The 22,838-nt window shown below is 37.1% G+C and overlaps 1 protein-coding gene across 1 annotated transcript in view; it reads left to right on the top strand.

Moving 5' to 3' along the window:
* LOC306866183 (forkhead box protein O1-B) overlaps nucleotides 1-22,161 on the top strand; it is a 29,256-nt gene extending 7,095 nt beyond the window's left edge. The window contains exons 2-3 of the mRNA XM_079411264.1: nucleotides 17,331-17,522; nucleotides 18,338-22,161. Coding sequence (XP_079267390.1) covers nucleotides 17,331-17,522; nucleotides 18,338-19,492 — 1,347 coding nt within the window. The 3' untranslated portion in view covers nucleotides 19,493-22,161. The remainder of the gene's footprint in view (nucleotides 1-17,330; nucleotides 17,523-18,337) is intronic.
* The last annotated feature ends 677 nt before the right edge of the window (nucleotides 22,162-22,838 follow it).

The raw sequence follows: 22,838 nt of genomic DNA, 5'->3' as shown, positions 1-22,838 counted from the left end.
CCAAAGATGCAGCATACCAGGTTTAGGCTGTTTAGGACGGCAGTATCATCTTTCAAAGTGTGTGTCTGCAAAAGGTCAACTACATCCAGGTGGTGATAAACCACCACATCTCGTTGTCAGATGTTGTCTGTCATATAGAGGAACGCACCTCGTTAATGCCATGTCTGTAGCGGTGGAGGTATCATGGGAGGTCTGCATTGTTGTAAAGCAAAGCTACATCCTCCAGAGCATATATATATATATATGACCTGTGCTCCCATTTCTGTCTAAAAATTCTCGCTCACGGGATTCCTCTTGCTAAATCCTAGAGTGTTCAGAGGCATCTGGGGTCACTAAGAGGCAGCGGAGGGTATTTTGTAGGCCCCACTGTACTCTAGCCTTACTGCACAATCACAGGAGGTGAAAACAACTCCTCCAGCATTGTGGAGCGAGGGAGAGGAGAGGAGGAGGAGGAGTAATGGAAGAGATTGGGGGTTATTAGGGAAAAGCGTCAAACATCCTCCATTCCTGAGCACTGCGCTCATTTCCATCTGCGCGTTCCTTAAAGCATTTCCTCTGCGTTCCATCAGAAAACACAGCGGCTTGTGTTTACAGAGGGACATCAGTGAAATTGACTTGAACCGCTTACATCAACATCGTGCAGTGTTTCCAGTACTGTCACTCTTCCCCTGTCCTTATGTCTTCTTCTATTTGGGATCTAAGACTGTGAGATTGCCAGTTCATCATTGATTGCTGACATTGCAACAGCACTGAATCAGAGTTGAATCAATGATTCAGCTGGAATTAGACAAGTTTTGATCGTGTTCGTGATTCATAGAAGAAATAAAGTCACAGATTTGAAATTTGACTTCAAGTAGAGTAAATGATGACCCATTCCTTTAAACCTAAAATCTAAACATGTTAAAGCATTGTTTTGTGTAACAAGCTTTCCTGTCCCTCTGATGTCCCGCTCTTCTTAACAAGGGTCACTGACCTACGAATATCTCTGTTGTCCAGTCCTGCTGCATCCTCTGTTACAGAGACGCTGTATCTTGAAAGCAGCTCTCTCTGAGAAAACACTGATGAATGACTTCCCGTTTTATTTTCTACCACTAATCATTCTCAGCATTGATTAGACTTCTGAGTCCATGTCCTTCCTGTGTGTGTAAATCAAGCTCAGAGAATGCCTGCACACACTCTTCTCCTTTTCCTCTTGTTTCCATTTTAATGAATTCTGCATTATTAGTAGAAATATCCATGACTTGAGTGTAGTGTTGATGATAACACTTGCAACAAAAAAAAAAACACTTGTAATGTTTTTGTATCATCAAAAGTTAGTCTATGATAAATTTTATTTTCCTTGTGGTGACACTTATAGAAATATGGGAGATAGATAGATAGATAGATAGATAGATAGATAGATAGATAGATAGATAGATAGATAGATAGATAGATAGATAGATAGATAGATAATGGCATAATTTTATTATTATAGTAAGGCACATGTGCTAAATGTTGTGATTGGCATAAAATGATTTCGGATCCTGTCTGCGCCTGCTATCAAAATAATATCTGTTGCCCCAAAGGGATCTCATTAAAACTATGGTTAAATCAAACATGACCCTTTCTCTGGCCTCTGCAGTGAGATCCTTTTCCTTTAATGTAAAACTTCAGCCGCTACTGGACCTTTGTCATGTTGAGTCCAGTGGCTCCGGTGGAACCTTTGGCTTCAGGTTATTTTTGCACTTTCCTGTAAAAACAGTGCACATGTCTCCCACAATGAGTGATGATGCGTTTCCTGCTGAGTGGCTGGAAAATAGCAACATTCCCTCCCCTGAAAAGACACACTCTCTCTCTGCCTGGCCAGGAGATGGGGGGCACCAGAGTTTGACAACAAAACCCATCATCAGCCTGTCTGGTTCATTACAGAATACAGTCATGACTCTGCTGTGCAGTATGGAGCAGTTTTACCATCCTATTAAAAGCACATGGAAATTAATGATGATGCTAACTCCCGCTAACTCAAATTTTACAAAACTCAAATATAAGTCTGGAAAAAAAGGAGGCTGAATCCTTTGCTCGGCATTAAAAACATGACGTATACAGTGGTGTGAAAAAGTGTTGGCCCCCTTCCTGATTATTTATTTTTGTTGCATGTTTGTCACACTTTAATGTTTCAGATCAAACTAATTTAAATATTAATCAAAGATAACACAAGTAAACACAACATGCAGTTTTTGAATGAAGTTTTTTTATTATGAAGGGAAAACAAAATCCAAACCCACATGGCCCTGTGTGAAAAACTGCTTGCCCCTAAACCTAATAACTGGTTGGGACACCCTTAGCAGCAACAACTGCAATCAAGCGTTTGCGATAACTTGCAATGAGTCTGTTACAGAGGAATTTTGAACATTTTGAAACACTTTTTCACACAGGGCCATGTGGGTTTGGATTTTGTTTTCCCTTCATAAAAAAAAACCTTCATTTAAAAACTGCATGTTGTGTTTACTTGTTTGATGATCTGAAACATTAAAGTGTGACAAACATGCAAAAAAATAAAAAATCAGGAAGGGGGCCAACACTTTTTCACACCACTGTATGTGTAAGCCTGCACATATGTGTGATCTTTTTTCATGTTTTTTGCATTGATTGTGTGGGCAAAGTCTATGCAATTCTATGGAATGGATGTGAATACAGAGACCTACACACAAATTAACCAACAGATTTGCTAAATGAAGCCAGAAAAGATTGAGTAGGTCTTTGTGAATGTGATGTTCTGTGGAGATTTCTGAAGGTATAGGACTGGACTCAACAGTCCTTGAGCATTTGATTGAATTATGAGTGTTCGGCTGTGATGCTATTGGTTAATATTGCTTTCCCCCGCCCACTTGGTATTGATTACTTCAGCAGTTGTTAAAGTGGTCAGGAAAGTTAGTAGTTAGTAATCTTATAATAATCACTTTGTATGACCATGTTATTTAATATTATTTATGTCCTATTATATTATTTATTATTATTACATTTTTATTAGTTTTTTACATGTATTTATCACTTTTAATTTCAATTAAAAAAAATTCAGTATTAATTTGAGTATTTTAGTTCTTCGGCTTATTTATTTCAATACATTTTTATTTGAAAATGATTTTTAATAGTTTGTTTTAATTTTAGTTAATAACAACACTGGACTTGTTCAGTGGTCTTTTGATTGACCAATGCCATAAACCTTTGATGATGCCAAAAATGTCAACCGTGAAATGGAAAATGCAAAAAAAAAGTGAAATTTGTTTAATCTTTATGTGAATTCAGGTATATAGCATAAAAATGTGAAATGGAAAAACAAAGATACAAATACGATTTTCAAAATATGCATAAAAACATTCACTTGATTGAGGTAGATCAATTGATCTGATATTCTGATAACGAGAAATTAGTAGTCATATCAAAGCAAGAAATAACAGGGGAGGGACAGGAGGTGTGTTATGCTTTACACCGTCTCACAATAACACACACACCCCTGCTGGCCTCTGGGGGCTAGTTGGGGGGGGTTACAGTTCCTCGCATCCTGTAACACACATGTACACATAACAAACACACAGATGCACACACCCACAAAGGCACGTTTACTCCGATACATGCACACAAAGGCCAGGTGCTTCTCTTTAGAGGGTGTTCCCTCAGAAAGGGGTCCCTCCGTTCCGTTTCTCGCTTTCTTTCTCTCTCAGGGGAGGCTGCTGAGCACTGGATACTGGTGGGCAGAAAGACCTCTGATGCTTGGTGCCTTACTGTAAGTCTGTATTTTTCTCAGTGGCTTGTGATATGAACCGTTACCACACGTGCAGTATGTCAACTGGCACTGCCGCGACTTACACAGAATACATCTCTCTTTTGTTAAAATAAATGTATGAGTGGCAGGAAAAACCTACTTCAGAATTTCTCAAAAGCATTTTTCATTCACTGTGAGGGTTAAAGGAAGTGAGTGGACATTTGTTGATGTGGGAAAGCCACGATAAAGAGATGAATGTGTGTATGTGTGTGAGAGAGAGAGTTTGCACACGCTTTTTATGTTTGTGGGAAAAAAGCCAACGATGAAAAGAGAATAGATAAGGCTTGCTCACATGACCTTGGCCTGGTTTTGTATGTCTATTCTTCTTCCTCTGCAAAGATGTGATGTCACTTCCTGTAAGTATCCTTGGTTTAGAGATTTTTCATTGAGCTGTTGCATACACTACATTTCAAAATTTTGAAAAATACTTTAATTTAAAAGGGAAGCATTAAAATGAGTACAAGAGAAAAAGTATATTTACATTTGTTACAAAAAGTCTATTTCAAATAAAAGCTTTCTTAAAAAATACGAAGCAGCACAACTGTTTTTTAACATTAAAAAATGAAATAATAAAAAACAATCAAATGTATAATAATAAAATGTTTCTTAAAGGAAAATAGGCTCATTTAAGAGTTAAACAGTTGAGTTTTATTGTTTTTGAATCCATTCAGCCGATCTCCGGGTCTGGCGGTAGCACTTTTAGCTTAGCTTAGCATAGATCATTGAATCGGATTAGACCATTAGCATCTCGCTCAAAAATGACCAAAGAGTTTCGATAATTTTCCTATTTAAAGCTTGATTCTTCTGTAGTTATAGCTGGGGACTACTTTCAGGCGCTGCGTAATATCACTGCGCCTGCTACACCCATGGTACGGCAGCAAAGTTCCTTGATTATTAAGCCGGAATGAGAGTGTAGTTCCTAGCCATATCGGCCTAGAAAATCACAACTTTTCATTTTCCGTCAGTCTTAGAACACGATGTAACTACAGAAGAGTCAAGTTTTAAATAGGAACATTATCGAAACTCTTTGGTCATTTTTGAGCGAGATGCTAACGGTCTAATCCGATTCAATGATCTATGCTAAGCTAAGTTAAAAGTGCAACCGCCAGACCCGGAGATCGGCTGAATGGATTAAACAACGGTAAAACTCAACTGTTTAACTCTTGGGGAGTTGGAAAATGAGCCTATTTTTCAAAAAAAGTGGAGTGTTCCTTTAAGCGTCAAACTAGTGTATTAAAATGATTTCTGAGTGATCATCACACTGAAGACTGGAGTAATGATGCTGAAAATTCTGCGTTGCAAACACGGTAATAAATTACATTTTAAAATATATTTAAACAGTATATTACTTTTTACTGTATTTTTAATCAAATAAATGCAGCCTTGGAGGCTTCTTTTAAAAAATCTTATAGACCCCAAACTTTTAAACAGTTGCATTTGAAAGAAAATATACTGTAAAGGGATAGTTCAGCCAAAAATGAAAATTATGTCATAAACAAACAGGCAAGCAAAAACTTGTTAAACATACTTAAAAATTAAATGTTCTACAAAAGTCAGGTTTAGAATGACATGAGGATAAGTAAATGATGACAAGAATTTTTTTATTTTTTTTTTAACTTGCATTTTAAAGCAAAAATTTGTTCATCAGCTGACTGACTACAGTAATTAAGCATTGTGTGGTTTGATACAGTGTGAGTGAGTGAGTGACTCTGGTATGTGAAGCATGTTGACTCATTGTATTGCATTAAGTATGGTCGACGGTAATCACTCCTCTATGGGCCCCAATACAGGTATAAAGTTCTGCAAGCTAGATTAGAGCTATAGCAATTCTAACATTTTCTAACAAATCTTTGAGGTTGTTTACCCCAAAATGGAAATCAATTTCCTTACTCTCATGCTGTTTTATATCCAACTTTTTTTTTTTCTTCAGGAGCACAAAAATAATTATTTTCCAGAATGTCCATGAGCTCTTTTCCATACAATTAATATAAATGGAGATGAGCGCTGTTGAGCTGCAAATATGAGGGAAAAGTGGCATACAAGTAGTGCGATTTGCGTCATTGAAATAAGAGAGCATGCAAGCATATTCACACTTTGCTCATCAGGATGCCTCATACCAGTTTTGACGATTTTGACACTAAACAATTGTTCAGTTCCTCAGAGAATTGGAATTTGGCACATAACTTTATATTTTATTGTGTTTTTTGTTCTTTTGTAGCTTGACGATCCCTAGTCAATGTGTGTTTTGGTGTGCAGACAAGAGCTGCAAGCATATTCTAACAAAACATTTCCTGAAAAACTAATAGTCTTAATAGTTTGAAATGACATGAGGGTGAGTATGATGAGGTCAACTGTCTCTTCAATCAAAAAAGTACTTGATGTCAGACCTTCAGTACCAGTACTAGTACAAACCTCTTCTCTATGTTTTAAGGACAGTGTGCCAAACCTCTTTGTAGTCTCAGTCTTTCCATTTGACCCTGAGCCAGATGTGAGAGAACGTAAAAGGAATTGAAAAGACTTAAGACTTAAAAGGGCTAAATGAACAGTCAAACTCGTTTAGTGAGTGACAAAGTTCATGTCGGGTCATCCTGTTATTAAAGCGAAATAAAAAAATGAGTCTGCAGCAGGTTGCTTTGGTTTCACAGTCCCCAAAACACACACATTCTTCCAATGGCACATATAATTCATTTGAAATGTCACATCATGATCTATAATAGAAAATGAAAAGGTGGATTTTTGTAAACCAATCATTTTACTCAACAGAAGAGCTGAATCACCTTGTGTGTGTGTGAGAGAGAGAGAAAGAGCATGTGTGTTTCATTTCACGCTGTTCCCTTACATGCTTTTTAGTTGTCTCTGCCTTTCCTGCCCCTCCCTGGAGGGACCACATGAAATGATAAAACGACAGATCTGTTTGCTTGTGTGTATGAGAGTTAGTTTGTAAAGGTGGGACTGGATTGATTGGGTGGGGTGTGGAAAGCAGTTAAAAAAGCATGATAAACCTCAGTGGGTGTCGAGATGACTGTGACCTCCTGCCCTCTTTGTCCCTTTGCACATGTGTGTGAACATGTTTGAGCGAAATAGATGTGTGTAACCACACAAAACACCTCATAGGCAAGAAAAATCACGAATGTGATCTCTAACATTGCAGGTGTTTTTCCTAGGCAGCAATGAGATTAAATGGAGAGCAAAGAGAGACTTTTGACACCTCAGATTTTAGAACTCTTACACGTTACTTTAGAAATATCACACACATCCAATCGAAGTTCAGAGATTCAAACACTGCTAATCAAGTACATCTAGATTTGCTGGTGAGGCTGGTGGTTGACCTAGAAAATCTTGCTAGTTATGCTAGTTAAGAAGAATGGTTGGAAGACCAGCATTCAAAACAGGCAAATGAGTTTTATTGTTCAAAACTCTTAATACTTTCAGCAAAGATGCATTAAATTGATCAAAAGTGTCAGTGAAGGCATTTGTAATGTTGCAAAAGATTTCCATTTTAAATAAATGCTTTTGAAATTTCTATTCATCAATGAATCCTGGAAAATAAATGTATCACGGTTTCCCCAAAAATATTAAGCAGCACAACTGCTTTCAATATTAATAATAATAAGAAATGTTTCTTGAGCATCAAATCTGCATATTAGAATTAATAATTTCTGAAAGCTCATGTGATTCAGCCTTGCTAAAAAGATAAAAATAAAAATATATTCAAATAGAAAACAGCTGTCTTAAATTGTAATAATATTTCACAATATTACTGTTTTACCATATTTCTTTAATCAAATAAATGCATCCTTGGTGAGCTTAAGATACTTTTTTCATTTTACAAAAATGTTATGAGAAACATCCGAGATAAGTTCTGTCATGAAACTCTAGATGGTGCAGGCTGGGGTTATCAATGCAAATTTGTTAATGTTGCATACGCAGCCAATGAGCTTGCTGCTTTACATTTAAATGGTTAGTTAGCATTCACAGCTCCCAGCACTTTTAGAGTGCCTCTGAAAACCCTCCACCTCCCCAGCTCCACCTGTATAGATCTGCTATGGGTTATTATATATGCTGTTTGTGCATCAGCAGTATGTCTTAAATACTCCTGTATTGGCGTACTGTATGTATTTGCAGGAGCAAGCAGTAATCTATAACAGCAGCAGCAGTGTAGCAGATTCCGCCAAGACCATGCACATTAACATTGCTATATCATTACCATGCTTAAATCTTCAGAGAGTTGTCATGATAGAACTGATAACTCCAAAAAGTCAGTAAAAGAGCAACCTCTGAGTACTAAAAAGTTGCTTTGGGCAAGATTAAAGGGTTCAAAGTGTTAAACGGCTTAGTTTTATTTGAAACTACAGTTAATCAGTCATTTTTCACAGTTGGGATACTTAATATTGTTGCTTATAGCTCCGAAAAAGTAATTTACTCGTTAGGGTGACTGACTGCAGTCAGGGACTCTAATGTTGGATTACACAAAGAAGCGGTTCCTCAAACAGGTAATTTCCTGTTTGGCACTGAGTCTCATTTCTACATCACAGGGCAGGTTTTTGTATCATTTATTAGGGCATTTTACTCTCCAAAGGTCTCGTTGGCGGCCCCTGTGTGGGTCTGGTCTGTGCCCGCGCAGAGCCCTGTGGTCTATCAGAGCGAGAGGGCAGACGGCGCTCCTATCAGCTTTATGCAGCTTTTCCTGAACGGATGGGCCAAGGAGGGCGACAGGCCCTCTCTCTTACTGCACTTGTGGGACGTCAGGTTTTTCTCTTTGTCCTTTTCACTTTGTAACTCTGTCTCAATCTCTGTTTCACTCTCTCAAAATAACCCAGCTGCCAGTATGCACACTAATACACACATTTACACTCACTTCTGCATATGTTTTTTTTAACTACTAACCAAAAGAAAAAGAAAAGAAAACAGACTTTGAACAAGCAAGATTAGGGCTCTTTGCACTTTATGCGTTTTATCCCTAATGGTAGACATGAGCAGGATTGTGTTATTCTTTACAGTATCAGGTACATTACAGTTCTTAGCACGCAAAGAAACCATGTGTATGTTAATGCATATCTCATTGCGTTCATCATCTTTTCCTGTCCCTCCTCTCTGCGACCACATGAAATGAAGGTAAAGTGCAGCCTGCGTGTTTAATGTAGCTAAAGATTTCTTTAGAAGTGCAGGTGCTTTTGTCACTCTGGTGAGAATCTCCTCTAGCTTACTGTATTACTGTTTTTCTGTAGACGTCACTGGAAGATCTGAAATCTGTGTTTGAGGTCTAATATTTAATTCTGTTTATTTTTATAATAAATTATTTTTTAATTATCACTTTTAAAAGATCACAATAATTATAATTTGAAATATAGCTGCAAGCAGCGATTACCGGGGTTGAAGCACTTTAGGCATTTAAGCACATAAGAAAAAAAACATTACATATAATTGAGCAAGCCTGTAACCACCTAAATCAATTATTAAAAAAGCATTTTTGGCAAATCCAGGTGATTTACCATAGAAATATAATATTTTTAGTCGTTTATGACTGTTATAGCTCCAGCTGTGGTCCGATCTCCCTGAAACTTTGCATGCTTGTTGAGAATCACCTGTCGCATGTGTGCAGTGGGTTTTGTGAAGTTTTGAGTTTTCGTTTAGGTTTTACAGGCTTTTGGGTATATTTGGACAGGCCCCTTTGCTAAAGGCCCCGTTATAGCTTCCAAAAGGGTAAATTTCAACATGTTTTTGATAATTATTGACGTAGAGAGTCCAGAAAATTGCACTGCGGGGATTTTTTTCCAGATTGAGCGAAAAACCTAGGACTAGTTCGCAAAAGTAGGTTTTTCACATCTTCTCAATCATTTAAAAATCGGTTTGATCGACAGCAGTGGTTCTAGAAGCAAAGTTGTTCGGAATAAGGAGGTCTACGATACAAATATTGTGTGTATGTGCGGAAAACTGTGGAATGCACAATTGTTTACGTTCTCAAAAAATGCGATACCGCCTCCCCCCCCAGCGGCTGATTTCCTTCAAATTTATCACAGACCTTTGGGGCCGTGAGTCAAACAGGCCCACCGAGTTTCATTCAGATCGGCCTCCGTTAACCTTGTCTAATAGATGCTCAAAATGTTTTTTTGGAGATACGCAAATGTCCCCATAGACACTTGTGGCACTTTGGACCAAGACCGTGCACAGCAATTTTCATGTTGACCGGACAAACGGTTGCCTAGTTACAGCCATTTTTATGTTTTTTCCCTCTTATAGCGCCACCAAGTGGCCAATCCCCACGATTTTTTCCTGTGACCTCAGCTTGAGCTCTTACATAAGTGTTCCGAGTTTGGCTAAGATATCTCTTTTCATTCAGGAGTTATAGGCATTGGCGTCCCTTTGGCACGGTGAGTTGAAAGTTCAATTAATTATTGATATTGCACTGGATTGGTTCTGATCAGGCAAAAAACCAAGGACTAGTTCACAAAATTGGGTTTTTGTCCGGCATGAGCCAAGGATTCCAGACTGCGACTGACGTTTAGAAGTTATGAGCGATTTCGTACTTTTGATCACTGTAGCGCCCCCGTCAGGCCGATTTGGGAGAGACTCGGTCAAATTGTAGGCGGTGTGAATACTACCATCCCTCCAAGTTTCAAGTCTCTACGACTTACGGTTTGGTCTGCACGATCAGTTTTACGTGGAAATCGCTCCTCCGTGACCATTCTAACAATTACAAAATTACAATAGGGTTTCAGCACTACACGCTTGAGCCCCTAAATATTTTGTATTCTTAATTATAATTAATTAATCTGTTACCAAACCAAATTATATATATATATATATATATAATTTAATATATATTTATATATATATATATATAAAAAATGATAATTGTTTTTCTTGTATAATTAAAACATACGGTAAGTGCAAATAACTGATACACAGTGTGGCTAAATTTTTAAGAAATGAAGCAAAACTCACCACCTAAGGTGTGGTGAGTGATTGCGTACAGTATGTGGTTTCTAAGGTGTTCTAATTGGTTTTTAGTACTTTTTCTTGTGGTTTCTAGAGTGTTCTGGTCAAAGAGATCACCACCACAAAATCCAAGTTATCAGTTAAATCTGTAGCATAAACTATCCAGGGCATGTTAAGCACCATAGTTTATTACTGAACAGATTTTTGAAAAAGTAAATGAAAAGTTTGCCAAGATAATTTTATTCTTATTCTGCTGAATGAAAAGGAAAAATTATGAACTTTGGGAATAATACTCTGTGTACTGTATGTATTTACGTATATAGAAAAATAAAAGAGCTTCTAACCATGGGTTATTCCATTCATAGCAGGTTCCCTGACACACAAAATTTATTTTCTTCTATTTCACTTCAGTGCTAAATATTTACAATGAAGGAGAGAGAGATAAAGCGGATGTGCGCAGGAGGAAGTGGTTAGCCCATTGAAGTCTCTTGTCACAGCTTATCTCTGAGCACCTCTTGCCGTTCTCTGTTGAACTTGTACATTCCACTTGTGTTTATCTCCTCTCACTGAAATCTCACCCACTGACACTTTTGTCTCAATCAGAACTCTGGAAAGCACTTTTTGACACGTATTTTAGTCATAATGTATCTTTTTTTTTTTTTAGGGGGGGGACTAATGCCTAGTTACCAGACATACTGTATTGAGCCTTGGTGCATATATGGAGCCTGGCAGGTTCGAGTCCAGCTTGCATCATGTCCTGATCCCATTCCTCATCTCTTTCTCCAATTTCCTTTCTCAAATGAATCTTTGAGATCCTTTTCAAACTGTACGTTTACTGCTTTGTGTGCATATGGCAGGGAGGGAGGTGTGGTATTATGTTTGTGTGAACATCAGGCACTGGTCTGTCAGTTCGCACCTGGTCTTTGGAAGCGCTGCTTGTTTACTCGGACTGGTGTTCGTTGTCAAGACGTCACGGCTGACTGGCTGCAGTCAAACAGCTGTGCAGGAGTTATCCAATCCACTGGCGCCAATGTTTGAATTTCTACTTACATTTCACTGCTGGTTATACTCTGTATAACTGTGTATGTGACAAATAAAAAATCTTGAATGTGTTCTCCGTAGAGCATTTTACACTGTGCCTACACTGCAGACCTTTCCGGTATTACTGTAACAAAGCAAGTGCATAATGTGTTGTGAGCGATCTGCTCTCTTTTAGTGCAGATAGTGCCACAACCGCTTTCTTCAAAGCCAAATACTGATAAAAAGTATCCCTATGAAAAGTGTCTATATCTATACCTCAAAATCAAGGAAGTCTTCATATCTCATTACTGTGTCACTATATTTCATAAATAGGACTCTCATGTCTCAGTGTTACTTAATATCTCACAATGTTACTTGTAACTGTATATCTCTTTTTTTGAATTTTACAATGTGATCATACATCTCATAGTTTTGACTTTATATCTCATAATTGTAATGTCTCACATATGTGACTATATCTCATAATTGTGACAGCATCTCAAAATGGGACTTAATATCTCACAGTTGTGATTTTATATCTCAAAATTGTAACTTAATGTCTCACAGTGTGACTTTTTTTCAGTTATGATAATCTTGTAATTGTGACAGTCTCTCAAAATGAGGAGTAATATCACAGTTGGGACTTCATATCTCATAATTTGATGTCTCTCAATTCGATGCTTATTGTAAACTTTCTCACAATTACCTGTTTTATATTTTGCTTTAATTTGGAAACTGATTTGTGTAGTTTTCTAATTTGATCAGTTTAAAATCATTGTTCTCTTTGTTCACATAATATGTGAGTGTGAGTTGGTTTGGTTAAGTTGATGAGTTATAAGTTGTGAAGGTGATGGCTGATTAATAATGCCTGCTTGTTATTGAGTGGCAGTCAGTGTATGTGGTGTCTGGGGTGTCAGACAGGATGCAGATGGGGTTTCTTGGACTTGTTTATAAATCCCTCAGGAGATCTGATGTGCACACGTGCACACACACACACACACGCACGCACGATAATACATAGTGACCCCTTCAACATGGCTTATTGGCACCTATCACTGCAAAAATGGCTTTTAGGATTATAATAGAAATGTGTTTTTCTCGCATGCACACACACCCGTTATAGCATCTCACACACTTATTTGCCACTACACCTGGTACTACAAGCAAATTCGCTTCTGTTTACCAATTTGTCATACCTGACCTGCAAAGAAATGTTATATACTGAGTGTGCTAGAACTGTGATGTTGAATTCAGTTCATATTTATAATTTCATACATTCATTCATTATAAATAATTTATTAAATATTATTTTATTAAATAAATTTTAGTTTCGTTTAGCTTTGTTAGAATTATTTATCAACAACTATGTAATTTTTCATGATGATAGTTTGATTAGAAACTTTGACATTGGAATTCATATTTATATAGATATTTATACATTTTATGTGTGTGTGTGTGTGCGCATTTGAAAATAACTAAACTACAATAACAATGTAATTTGAGTAATATTTTTTCCTGATGATGCCTTGATTAGAAAACTTTGACTCTGGACTCTTATGGAGTTTATATTTAAAAATTCATGAATTCATTCATTAATTATTTAGTATAATTAATATTCCTATGTACAGTTATATTTGATTACTGTTTGGTAGTTTTTATTACATGTATTTTATTTAAAAATATATAAAAAATATTATTTTAATATATATTATTTATATATTGAAATATATTCAATGTTTTGTCTTTTTAAATAAATAAATATTTTATCTTTTTTATTATTATTCAGTTTAATTAAAAATAATTTTAAATAGCTACAACGCAATGTAATTTGAGTGGTATTTGCTCATGCAAATGTTTCCTCATGATGGCTGAATCTCATTGATTTCATTTATTGCTTATGGAACTGATTCTGACAAACCTGAGAGCCTGAAATTCGAGGAGTTTCAATTTGCACAAACTCTTAGCAAACTTCCCACCCATCTGTGTAGAAATTGGTGCATAGGTCCACAGTTTTTCATCTCACCCATCAGTTGACTCAAATTTTACCCAAAGGGGATTTTAATGCACTTTTCTTTAGTGTCGCAGATCAGTTGGGGATGTCCCAGATCTGAGACCAAAGGTCATCATGTTACCTTGAAATACCTTGCATACCTGTGATAAGACAAGGGTAGAGAGAGGTGAAGGCCCCACACCATGTATAGACATCCCATGTGCTGATGTCAGACCAGAATTACTAGGTTAATTCACTCAACTCTGACAACTCTGTCTTAATTTGTTCACGTCATTCCAAAATAACAGTAATCCTTGTGGGCTGTTTTTCAAATCTTTGAAGCCATAGAGTAGCATTGTGTGTTATTGAAAATCAACCTCCAAATCTAATTTGCATTTGTGTGCATTCAAACAGTATCCAGAATTGACATCTGTGACACAGTTGAATTGATGCGATGATGTGTCTGTATGAATATTTGTAGAAATCTAAAGAGGCTTTTTCTGTTTTCTGGGGGGAGCAGATTTCATGCAGCCCTGGCTATTACTCACTTCCTGTACTGTAGATCAGATCAGTACCTCAGATCAAAGACTGACTGCAAACTTGAATCTATTTTGAGGGTATTGAGTAAATCAAGAAGCATATATGACCCTGAAACTATTCAGGCATTAACTTAATTTTGTTCTTTTGAACGTGTGATCACCAGTTTGATTAGAAAACTGTGACACCTTCTCCGTCGCATTCCTGTAGTGACTCACATCCTGCCGCCCGGCCTGGTGTGCATGTGCAAAGTGTGTGCACTTGTGCTCTGAATGTGACTGTGTGTGTGTGTGATCTGCTAATATGACTAGATGAATTTATGCATGAGTACACTGGAACACTCACAACATCCTTTCTTTCTTTCTTTCTTTCTTTCTTTCTTTCTTTCTTTCTTTCTTACGTACTTTTATAGGAGGAGTGAAGTATAGAGTTTTAAGAGATTTATGTTTTGGTTACAGAAAAGTTGATCTGAAAAAAAAATAGTAAATGTGTGTTTAGTGCAATTATGTTTTACTGATTATGAACAACTTGTTTTACATTTGTAAAACATTTAGAATTTGAGAAAAATTTAAGTTTATTTATAATCTATTATATATCTATTATAATTTTTTTATTGTTATGAATATAATTTGAATCAGAATATGTGAAAAATACTGATTGTATTAGGGTGTAAATCTCAAAATATTAATTGTTAATTTTGTATATTATAATGTTGTAGTATTTAAAAAGCTTATTTTAATTAAATTTTATGTAATTAATTTGAAGTAAAAATACAAATATAAAAGTGTAAATAGAATTAGTATAGAATTATAAAGTTGGCAGATACAACATATGTGTGTGTGTGTATTTTGAATATTATAATAGAACAAAATAGTATAGAATTTTTAAATATCGGCTCTTTTAACAGTTATTGGGCTGAACGTAATGATTATCAACTATTAACATTGGACAGAATTTTAAAATCCAGACATCCGTATTTTTTCAGTGTCTGTGTGTCTTTCTCTCCCGCTCTGAGTGTCAGGGTGGAGCGAGGCTGTGCTGTGGGGGTTCTGTTACAGTGCAGGCAGACGCCAGACAGCCCCATACGTTATTACTCTCTCTGAGAGGCAGTCCTCCTCCACACACACGCAAAGACACACAGCGAACTCATCGACCCCGTCCCTCTCAGCAGGAAAACATTCCCGCTGCCCTGGCTCTCCCTCAACACACCCTCCTCCTCCTTCACGATTCAATGCCTACTACCTCCCTCTGTCTCCACCACTTCACTTTCCATACTGGTACCCCTCTTTCTCATTTTATCTCTATTCCTCCAGTTCTTCCTTTTCCTCTCACTCAGCATCCTTTCCTTCACTCTGTTTTCACTCATTATTCTTATCCTAGTAGGGCCAGTTAAACTGGTCAGACAGAAGATCCAGAATGTGTGTTTCCAGACCCCCTGCACACTTACTCATTCACCCTGTTCAAATCTATGCGGACATTTTCTTCACTGATTCTGTGATGTAGAAGCCGTATTTCCCTTGACTTGACCTCTAAGGTCATGACCTTCAGCATCAAAGGTTGGAGGTAACATCCTGCTGACCTTCTTCTGGGGCTTGGGCCTCTGCTTTCCTTCTTCCTACCACTTTACTTCCTGCTACACAGGAAACAGTCTGATCATCCCTCCAGTAAAGTGACACTTGATTTTTTATTTTTTTTTGGCACCTCTTTTAGGACATTGTTTATTTAAAATGTAGTAATGCATAAATGCTTAATTTGCCTGGACCAATACAGTCAAACTGCTTTAACTGTTCAGTGTTGATTTAGTAAGTCTTTCCACAAAGATTTAGTCTTTTTGAATGTTTTAGAAACACATAATCAATAAGAATATGACCAGCAACTCTTACACGTAGATCCGTGTGGTACATTACTTGAATCATACTAAAACAGGCTTCATATTTCATATTTTGAAAAAGGATTATAATGTTGGATGGGTTTTATTTTGAGCACTAATCATCATAACTTCTTGTCCAAGTTTTTTAGCTCAAATTTACCTTTAGATCTGATACCAACTCTATTAAATGTATTTATTTTTTCTATTTCTGAGGGGAAAAAATTATAGACATTTGTCATTATATACTTACATTATTTTTAACATCTGTTGTTAATCATTTATTAATTACAAAACACTTCAATTTACACTTCACTTAATTTGAATACCCCTTTAATCATCAGGCATTCATCACACAACAACATTAATAAATGTCACATTTACCTTTATTTTTACCATCTTGAAATAACTCAGTTATGACCTTTGGTAACACTGTTAATTTTTGAGTTAGTAATTATGATGGCATGGTATCGTCAAAATACCACACAAAATAAATCCTGAGTTTGTCCTTTATCCTCTTCTAACAGTCGGTATCGTTTACTTTTTTCTCCTCAACGACAGTTCAGGCCTAAATTACATCACCTTTCTCCAGAGGAATCAGAATAAGAGTTAAGCTAGCAAAGTATTTGAGACTTTTAAATTGTACTATGGGAGTCTCGCTTCTCTTTCTTAGTAGATGAAGATCTGGTCAGGGTGTGAATGGAAAAACCGAAGCAGACAAAATATCATTAGCACAGGATGTGTGTGTATACGTTGAGTTCAGTGTGTGCCTCCGAAGAGGACATGACTAATACAGTTCTTCCTCTGCCAGCTAACTGGCTATTGCTCTACTTCATATTGTCACTAGGCTCTGAGAAGACTGTTTGTATATGATTGTATCTGCAATTGTGTGCATGTGATTTGGTAACAGACGATAAAGTGATATCTGCCATTCTTCATACACACAAACACCCTCACAGCAACTTGTCTGCCAAAATATTGGTTGTTTTGTCAGTCAAAATATGGTTTATCTCATGTTTTAGTACTACTGCATGTATTACAGTATAAAAGCACGATATTATGATATTGGATGATTGCAGGTCATTTCCACTTCTTGTGAATGGTTTCTAGTGAGACATGTATACTCAGATTTTCATGTTCTCATCCTGTTTTCTCTCTCTCTCTCTCTCTGCCAGAACTCAATCAGACACAATCTGTCCTTGCACAGTCGTTTCGTGCGCGTCCAGAATGAAGGAACGGGGAAGAGCTCATGGTGGATGCTGAACCCTGAGGGGGGAAAGAGTGGCAAGTCTCCACGCCGGAGAGCCACTTCCATGGACAACAACAGCAAGTTCACGAAGAGCCGCGGACGAGCAGCCAAGAAAAAGGTCAGTTGAGGGAAAACCGTCTCTGCTCGCTCACTAGGTGAAGATTAACTGTGTGTCAAAATATGAGTTGTTTTGAACTGCTCCAAACATCACTCAGCGTAAGGCTTTGCCATCAGTTATACAGTTTAAATTCACAAATAAAAAAAATCTGGTCTTTGATTTTTGTGTCTGTGTCAGAAGTAAGTGGCACATTGCAATCCCTCATCTAAATTGTTCACATTTTAATTAATAAAGTTGTCAACACATAAAAACGTAAATTATGACATGCCTTTAGTCAATGAGCTCCCCATTTCTATTTTTGATGCACTTCAAGCTACTTTATTTTGTCTGACCATCTGAAACAGAATACATTGTTGTGCAAATATAATAATGTGACATTTATTTATTTATTTTTGTTTATATTTTTAAGTTAACTGATTATGGTTCTGGTCTCTGGACTACTAAATAAAAATAAATAAATAAACAAATAGATGAATAAATAAATAGTTGAATGAAAAAAGTAGTAATTCAAATAAAACATTTATACACAATTTTATAGGTTAAAAATTAATCTGTAAAATTATTTATTTATTCCAAAACAAAACCAGAATTTTTTTTTTCTCCACTGAAATTCAGTTTAAAAATACTGCATGGCTTCAAACCCCTAATCTTCTGAAAATCTGATTGGTTTGAGTTCAATTTGATCAATTTGACCAGATGATCCATAGTAATGCCACTTCCAGTGTAGACATGGTGTAAAAATGATTTACAGCAATATATATCTGAACAGTAATGTGTTACAATTGGTTTTCATGGCTCTTCTTTTGCATCTGTAGATGTCGATGCAGGGTGGACTGGACGGTGGTTCTAACAGTCCTGGTTCTCAGTACCCAAAATGGCTCGGCAGCCCCAACTCTCACAGCAATGACGACTTTGAACCCTGGACCACCTTTCGTACCCGCGCCAGCTCTGATGCCAGCACGCTCAGTGGCCGTCGCTCACCCTTCCTACCTGAGGAGGACGAGCCCGGTGAGGTTCCCATCGGGTACCCAGGCACCAAACTGGGCGGCCCCCTCCCAAGCCTGTCCGAAGTGGCGGGTCACCACGGTTCTGAGAACGTGATGATGGATAATCTCTTAGACAACCTCAACCTCATCTCACCCAAAAATAACACCCAGGGCAGCCAAGACGTCCAAACTGGGTTGTCTTCACCCATGATGCAGGGTAGCCCTGGGTACCCATCTTACAACTCTCCCAGTATGGGACCTCAGCCCCAAGTCCAGCAGGACTACCGGAGGTGCCTGTATGGACAGGCAGGGATTGGTGGACAGAGTCCCATTGCCATACCGACTTTATCGGACAGTCAACCAGGAGGCTACGGACCCTTCGTGAGTCAGTACAACTGTGCTGCAGGGCTGCTCAAAGAGCTGCTGACTGCAGAAGCCGATCCAAGAAGGGACATGATGCAGCCTTTAGAGTCAGTGGGGTCTGGAGAAGGCCGACGGGTGCTACCTAGCTATGCTAGTCAGGGACAAATGGGACAGGGGGGCAAAATGATCACGCATCCTCACCTGCATGGGCACTCACGCTCGCTTCATCAGTTGCCTTCACCAGCAATGGGCATGAACGGCTGTGCGCTGTTGCCCCACGGGCATCCTATTCGCCTCGGTAACATGAAGCTACAACCACACCTGCCTCATCATGCTCAACTGGGAAGAGGCGGAGGCGAAGCCAGGATGCCAAATTACACCAATGGCAACAGTTTCCATAGGCATGGACCGGGACCTCACCACCATCACAGCCACCCGGAGCGGCTGCCCAGTGACTTAGATGACATGTCGATCGAGCAGCTGGAGTGTGATGTAGAAACTGTCCTTCACGAAACGCTTATGGACGGCGATGCTCTGGACTTCAACTTTGACCCCATGAGCAGTCAACAGAGTTTCCCGCATGGAGTCAAGACCAACACTCATAGCTGGGTATCTGGATAAAAACCTTATCTACTCAAACACATATACTTTGGTGAGGCAGGCTGTTTTTGATTTATAATTTGAGTTAATCATAACAAATGTGCGTGTGTGCGTGTGTGTGTGTAAATATGTCATAGACATATAGCAGGTCAATTAACAGTTGACTAAAGCAGACTGAATGCTGTTGGTCATTCCAAAATCTACACATACAAGAGAGATTACAAGCTTACATTTCCTTCCCATTTGCAAGGACTCAAAAGTCTAAAATAAAACAATTGAGTGAAAATAAATGAAACAAAAGTAAAATAAATAATTAACTCCCATTTCTCGTAGTTGTGAATATAGATCTCACAATTCCGATTTAATTCTGAATTAACTCCCTATTCTGAATTTATTTCTCACGGTTGTAACTTTATGCCTTGTAGTTGTGACTACAGTAGGTAGTCAGCCGAAATGCTTATTACCGCTGTATGTGTCACCGCCTACTTTTTTTCTTGTAGTTGTGACTATATATCTCGCAATTCCGGTTTTATTTCTCCCAATTCTGAATTTCTCACAATTGTGACTCATTTTCTCATAGTTGTGAATATATATCTCACAATTACAATTTTAATTCTCCCAATTCTAAATTGATTTCTCACCATTGCAACTTTATTTCTCGTAGTTGTGACTATAGTACGTAGTCAACCGAAATGCCTGTTACCGTCGCATGTGCCGCCGCCTGCTTTATTTCTCGTAGTTCTGTCTATTACAGTTTTCTCTGTTCTCTCTCTCTCTCTCTGAAGTGTGTGCATGCACCTCATGAATTGTTTACCTCAGTCAGAACTTCTGCAACCAATCAGCAGAGGCCAGTGAATGGTCATTATTTACTGATTACAGTACATTGTTCCAGTAGACTCCATGATTGTCGGGAATCATCATAATCTGCTTTTTGCTTGTGGTTAGTCAGGGTGTAAATATTGAAACTGGCTGATCAAAAATAGTCATGTCAAACACTCACAGACATTTGAGATTGTTTTGTATATTTTTTGTCTAGTTGGTCTTTCAGTTTGGCACTGTAGGTCACTAAAATTAATTCAGGGCAGATGTGTGTCATATAAACTGGAGTGCTGTATAATGTCTGGTATAGTGTACATTACGGTTACCTTTGTCATTTCAGGGTGCTGAATGAATGTGTTTTGTACAGAGATTAATATTTTTGTTGTACTGATTGGATGGTAAATGGGATGGTTAATGAAATGTTTATATTTGTATATTAAATGCTCTTAAATAACCCCTCCCAGCTTTTAAATGTCTAAAAAATCCTTTATTGTCGCCTTGTTTGCTGTATATATAATTGATTTTCTCAAACTGCTGGATAAATTTTTTTCACTGTATATAATATGTACTTTGTGCCTTCCCTCTTACATCCTGGCATTGAATGATGTGATGATAGCTGAGTGGTATAGCTGTCCTGAGATAATTGCAAAAAGTCTTCATATTAAATGCCCATTGACTTTTTTTTTTTTAAATTACATGGGAAAGTTAGTTGAAGTATTACCCCAAGAAAACTTCATGATATTCATGATTCAAACATTCATATTTGTAAAATGATAATAATAATAATAACGATCATGATGATGATGATGATGATTTTTACCATGGAAAATGTATTTGAAAACATTTTATAATATTTTCCTTCCTTTTCCCCCTTTTTTGTGATATTGTTAGAGTAAACAAATTCTTGTATTTTTAAATGTAACTCTAGCTTGGCACAAGATATTTTCATCATCTTGGATATTCTTTGTCATTGGCCAGTTGATGAATTTGTCATGAAATGGAACAAATTTAAAATGATCTATGCTGGGAATCCCCAGAAAAGGTCACTGGAAGCCACATTTAGTTAAGACTAATTTTGCATCTGTCTAAGGGCTTCAGGCTAAAGGCCTCTTAAAATGTTTTTACATTTATGTATTTGACAGAAATTATATGATAATTGTGTAATTTAAGATTTTTCTCTGTGTTCTTGTCTTAATGTTGTACATGCGCACGCACACACACACACACACACACACATTCATTATAACCTGTGAGATTTTCTATCCAAGCCGTGAGGTGAACCATGAAGGTTTGTAAATTATAAAGAATATTTTAAACATATGCATATATTTTTAACACATATAAAACAACAATCTGCTTTTTGTAGTAATTTCAGACTGCCTCTGAATATTCAAAGTATGCTTTTGTTTGTTTGTGTCTGCTATCTAATATCTATATAGAATTTTATGTATCATTAAGTGTCAATGACTTTGTGAGTTTTTTTTTTCTAGTCTAGATTGTGTGGATCTTTTAAATAGCATTGATTTTGCCTTATTTAATAATCAGAACTGTCATTTGTTTTGACTCTAATTTCATAATGGATGCATTTTTCTCAAATGTGTTAGTGAAGTTTTTTTTATTTTAATGTTGTCTGACGTGACCTAATTGAGATGGGAGATGTTTTCCCACTGTAGCCAATTGTACATTAGAAACATACACTCACCGTACAGTCTTTGTCAGAAACATGCTTTTTTTAGACTAGTTCTACATGGCGGAAGTGCCTATTAATACTGTAATGTAAACAGCGATGAAGAACTGATTTTAATTTAACAAAAAGAAAATTGCAGCTGTTATATGAAGCCATAATTGTATATAAAGGTATGAATATATGAACTAAGAGTCTGTCGTTATTTGGAACGCTGAGACCTGTTGGAAACTGTGTCTTGTGTATCACTGTGTTATGAGTTTGTATGAGTGAGAGTGTGTACAAGTCAGTCTGATATTAATTTACAGAACAATGTCCTCACAGGAAATTGGCTCAAAATGGCTAATCGGCATCTGATGTTGTTAGGGGTCCAGAAGAACATATGAAACTAGAATTACATATCAAGAAAAACGAGTGCTTTCAAAGGCATAGTAAATTCATGTTTTGTTTCAATTCTGTTTGTCACACATAAGAATCAACAGTCACTTCATATTACTTTTATGAAAGGAAGACTAGACCCATCACAATTAAGTATGCAAATTAATGCACAAAAACACGAACGAGTCGAACCGAACCGAACCGTTTCTCAAGTCCAAACAAGCGGGAAACAACGTACATTTCAGTCTTTGTCACAAAAGGCCATCATATCAATTTTAAGTGGAAAGTCTCCAGTCCCCAGACAGAAGTATGTTTACATTAGTGCTGTCAAACGATTAGTCATTAGTAATCACATACAAAATAAAGGTTTTTGTTTGCATAATATATGTGTGAGTATATTAATTACGTATATATAAATGCACACACAGTATATATTTTGAAAATATATTCATGTATTTACATGTCTATATTCATATAATTTATATT

The sequence above is a fragment of the Barbus barbus genome (genome assembly GCF_936440315.1).
Source record: "Barbus barbus genome assembly, chromosome: 47".
NCBI classification, from domain to species: Eukaryota; Metazoa; Chordata; class Actinopteri; order Cypriniformes; family Cyprinidae; genus Barbus; species Barbus barbus.
The sequence above is the reverse complement of the archived record's forward strand: the minus strand, read 5'-3'. Positions and strand labels throughout refer to the sequence as shown.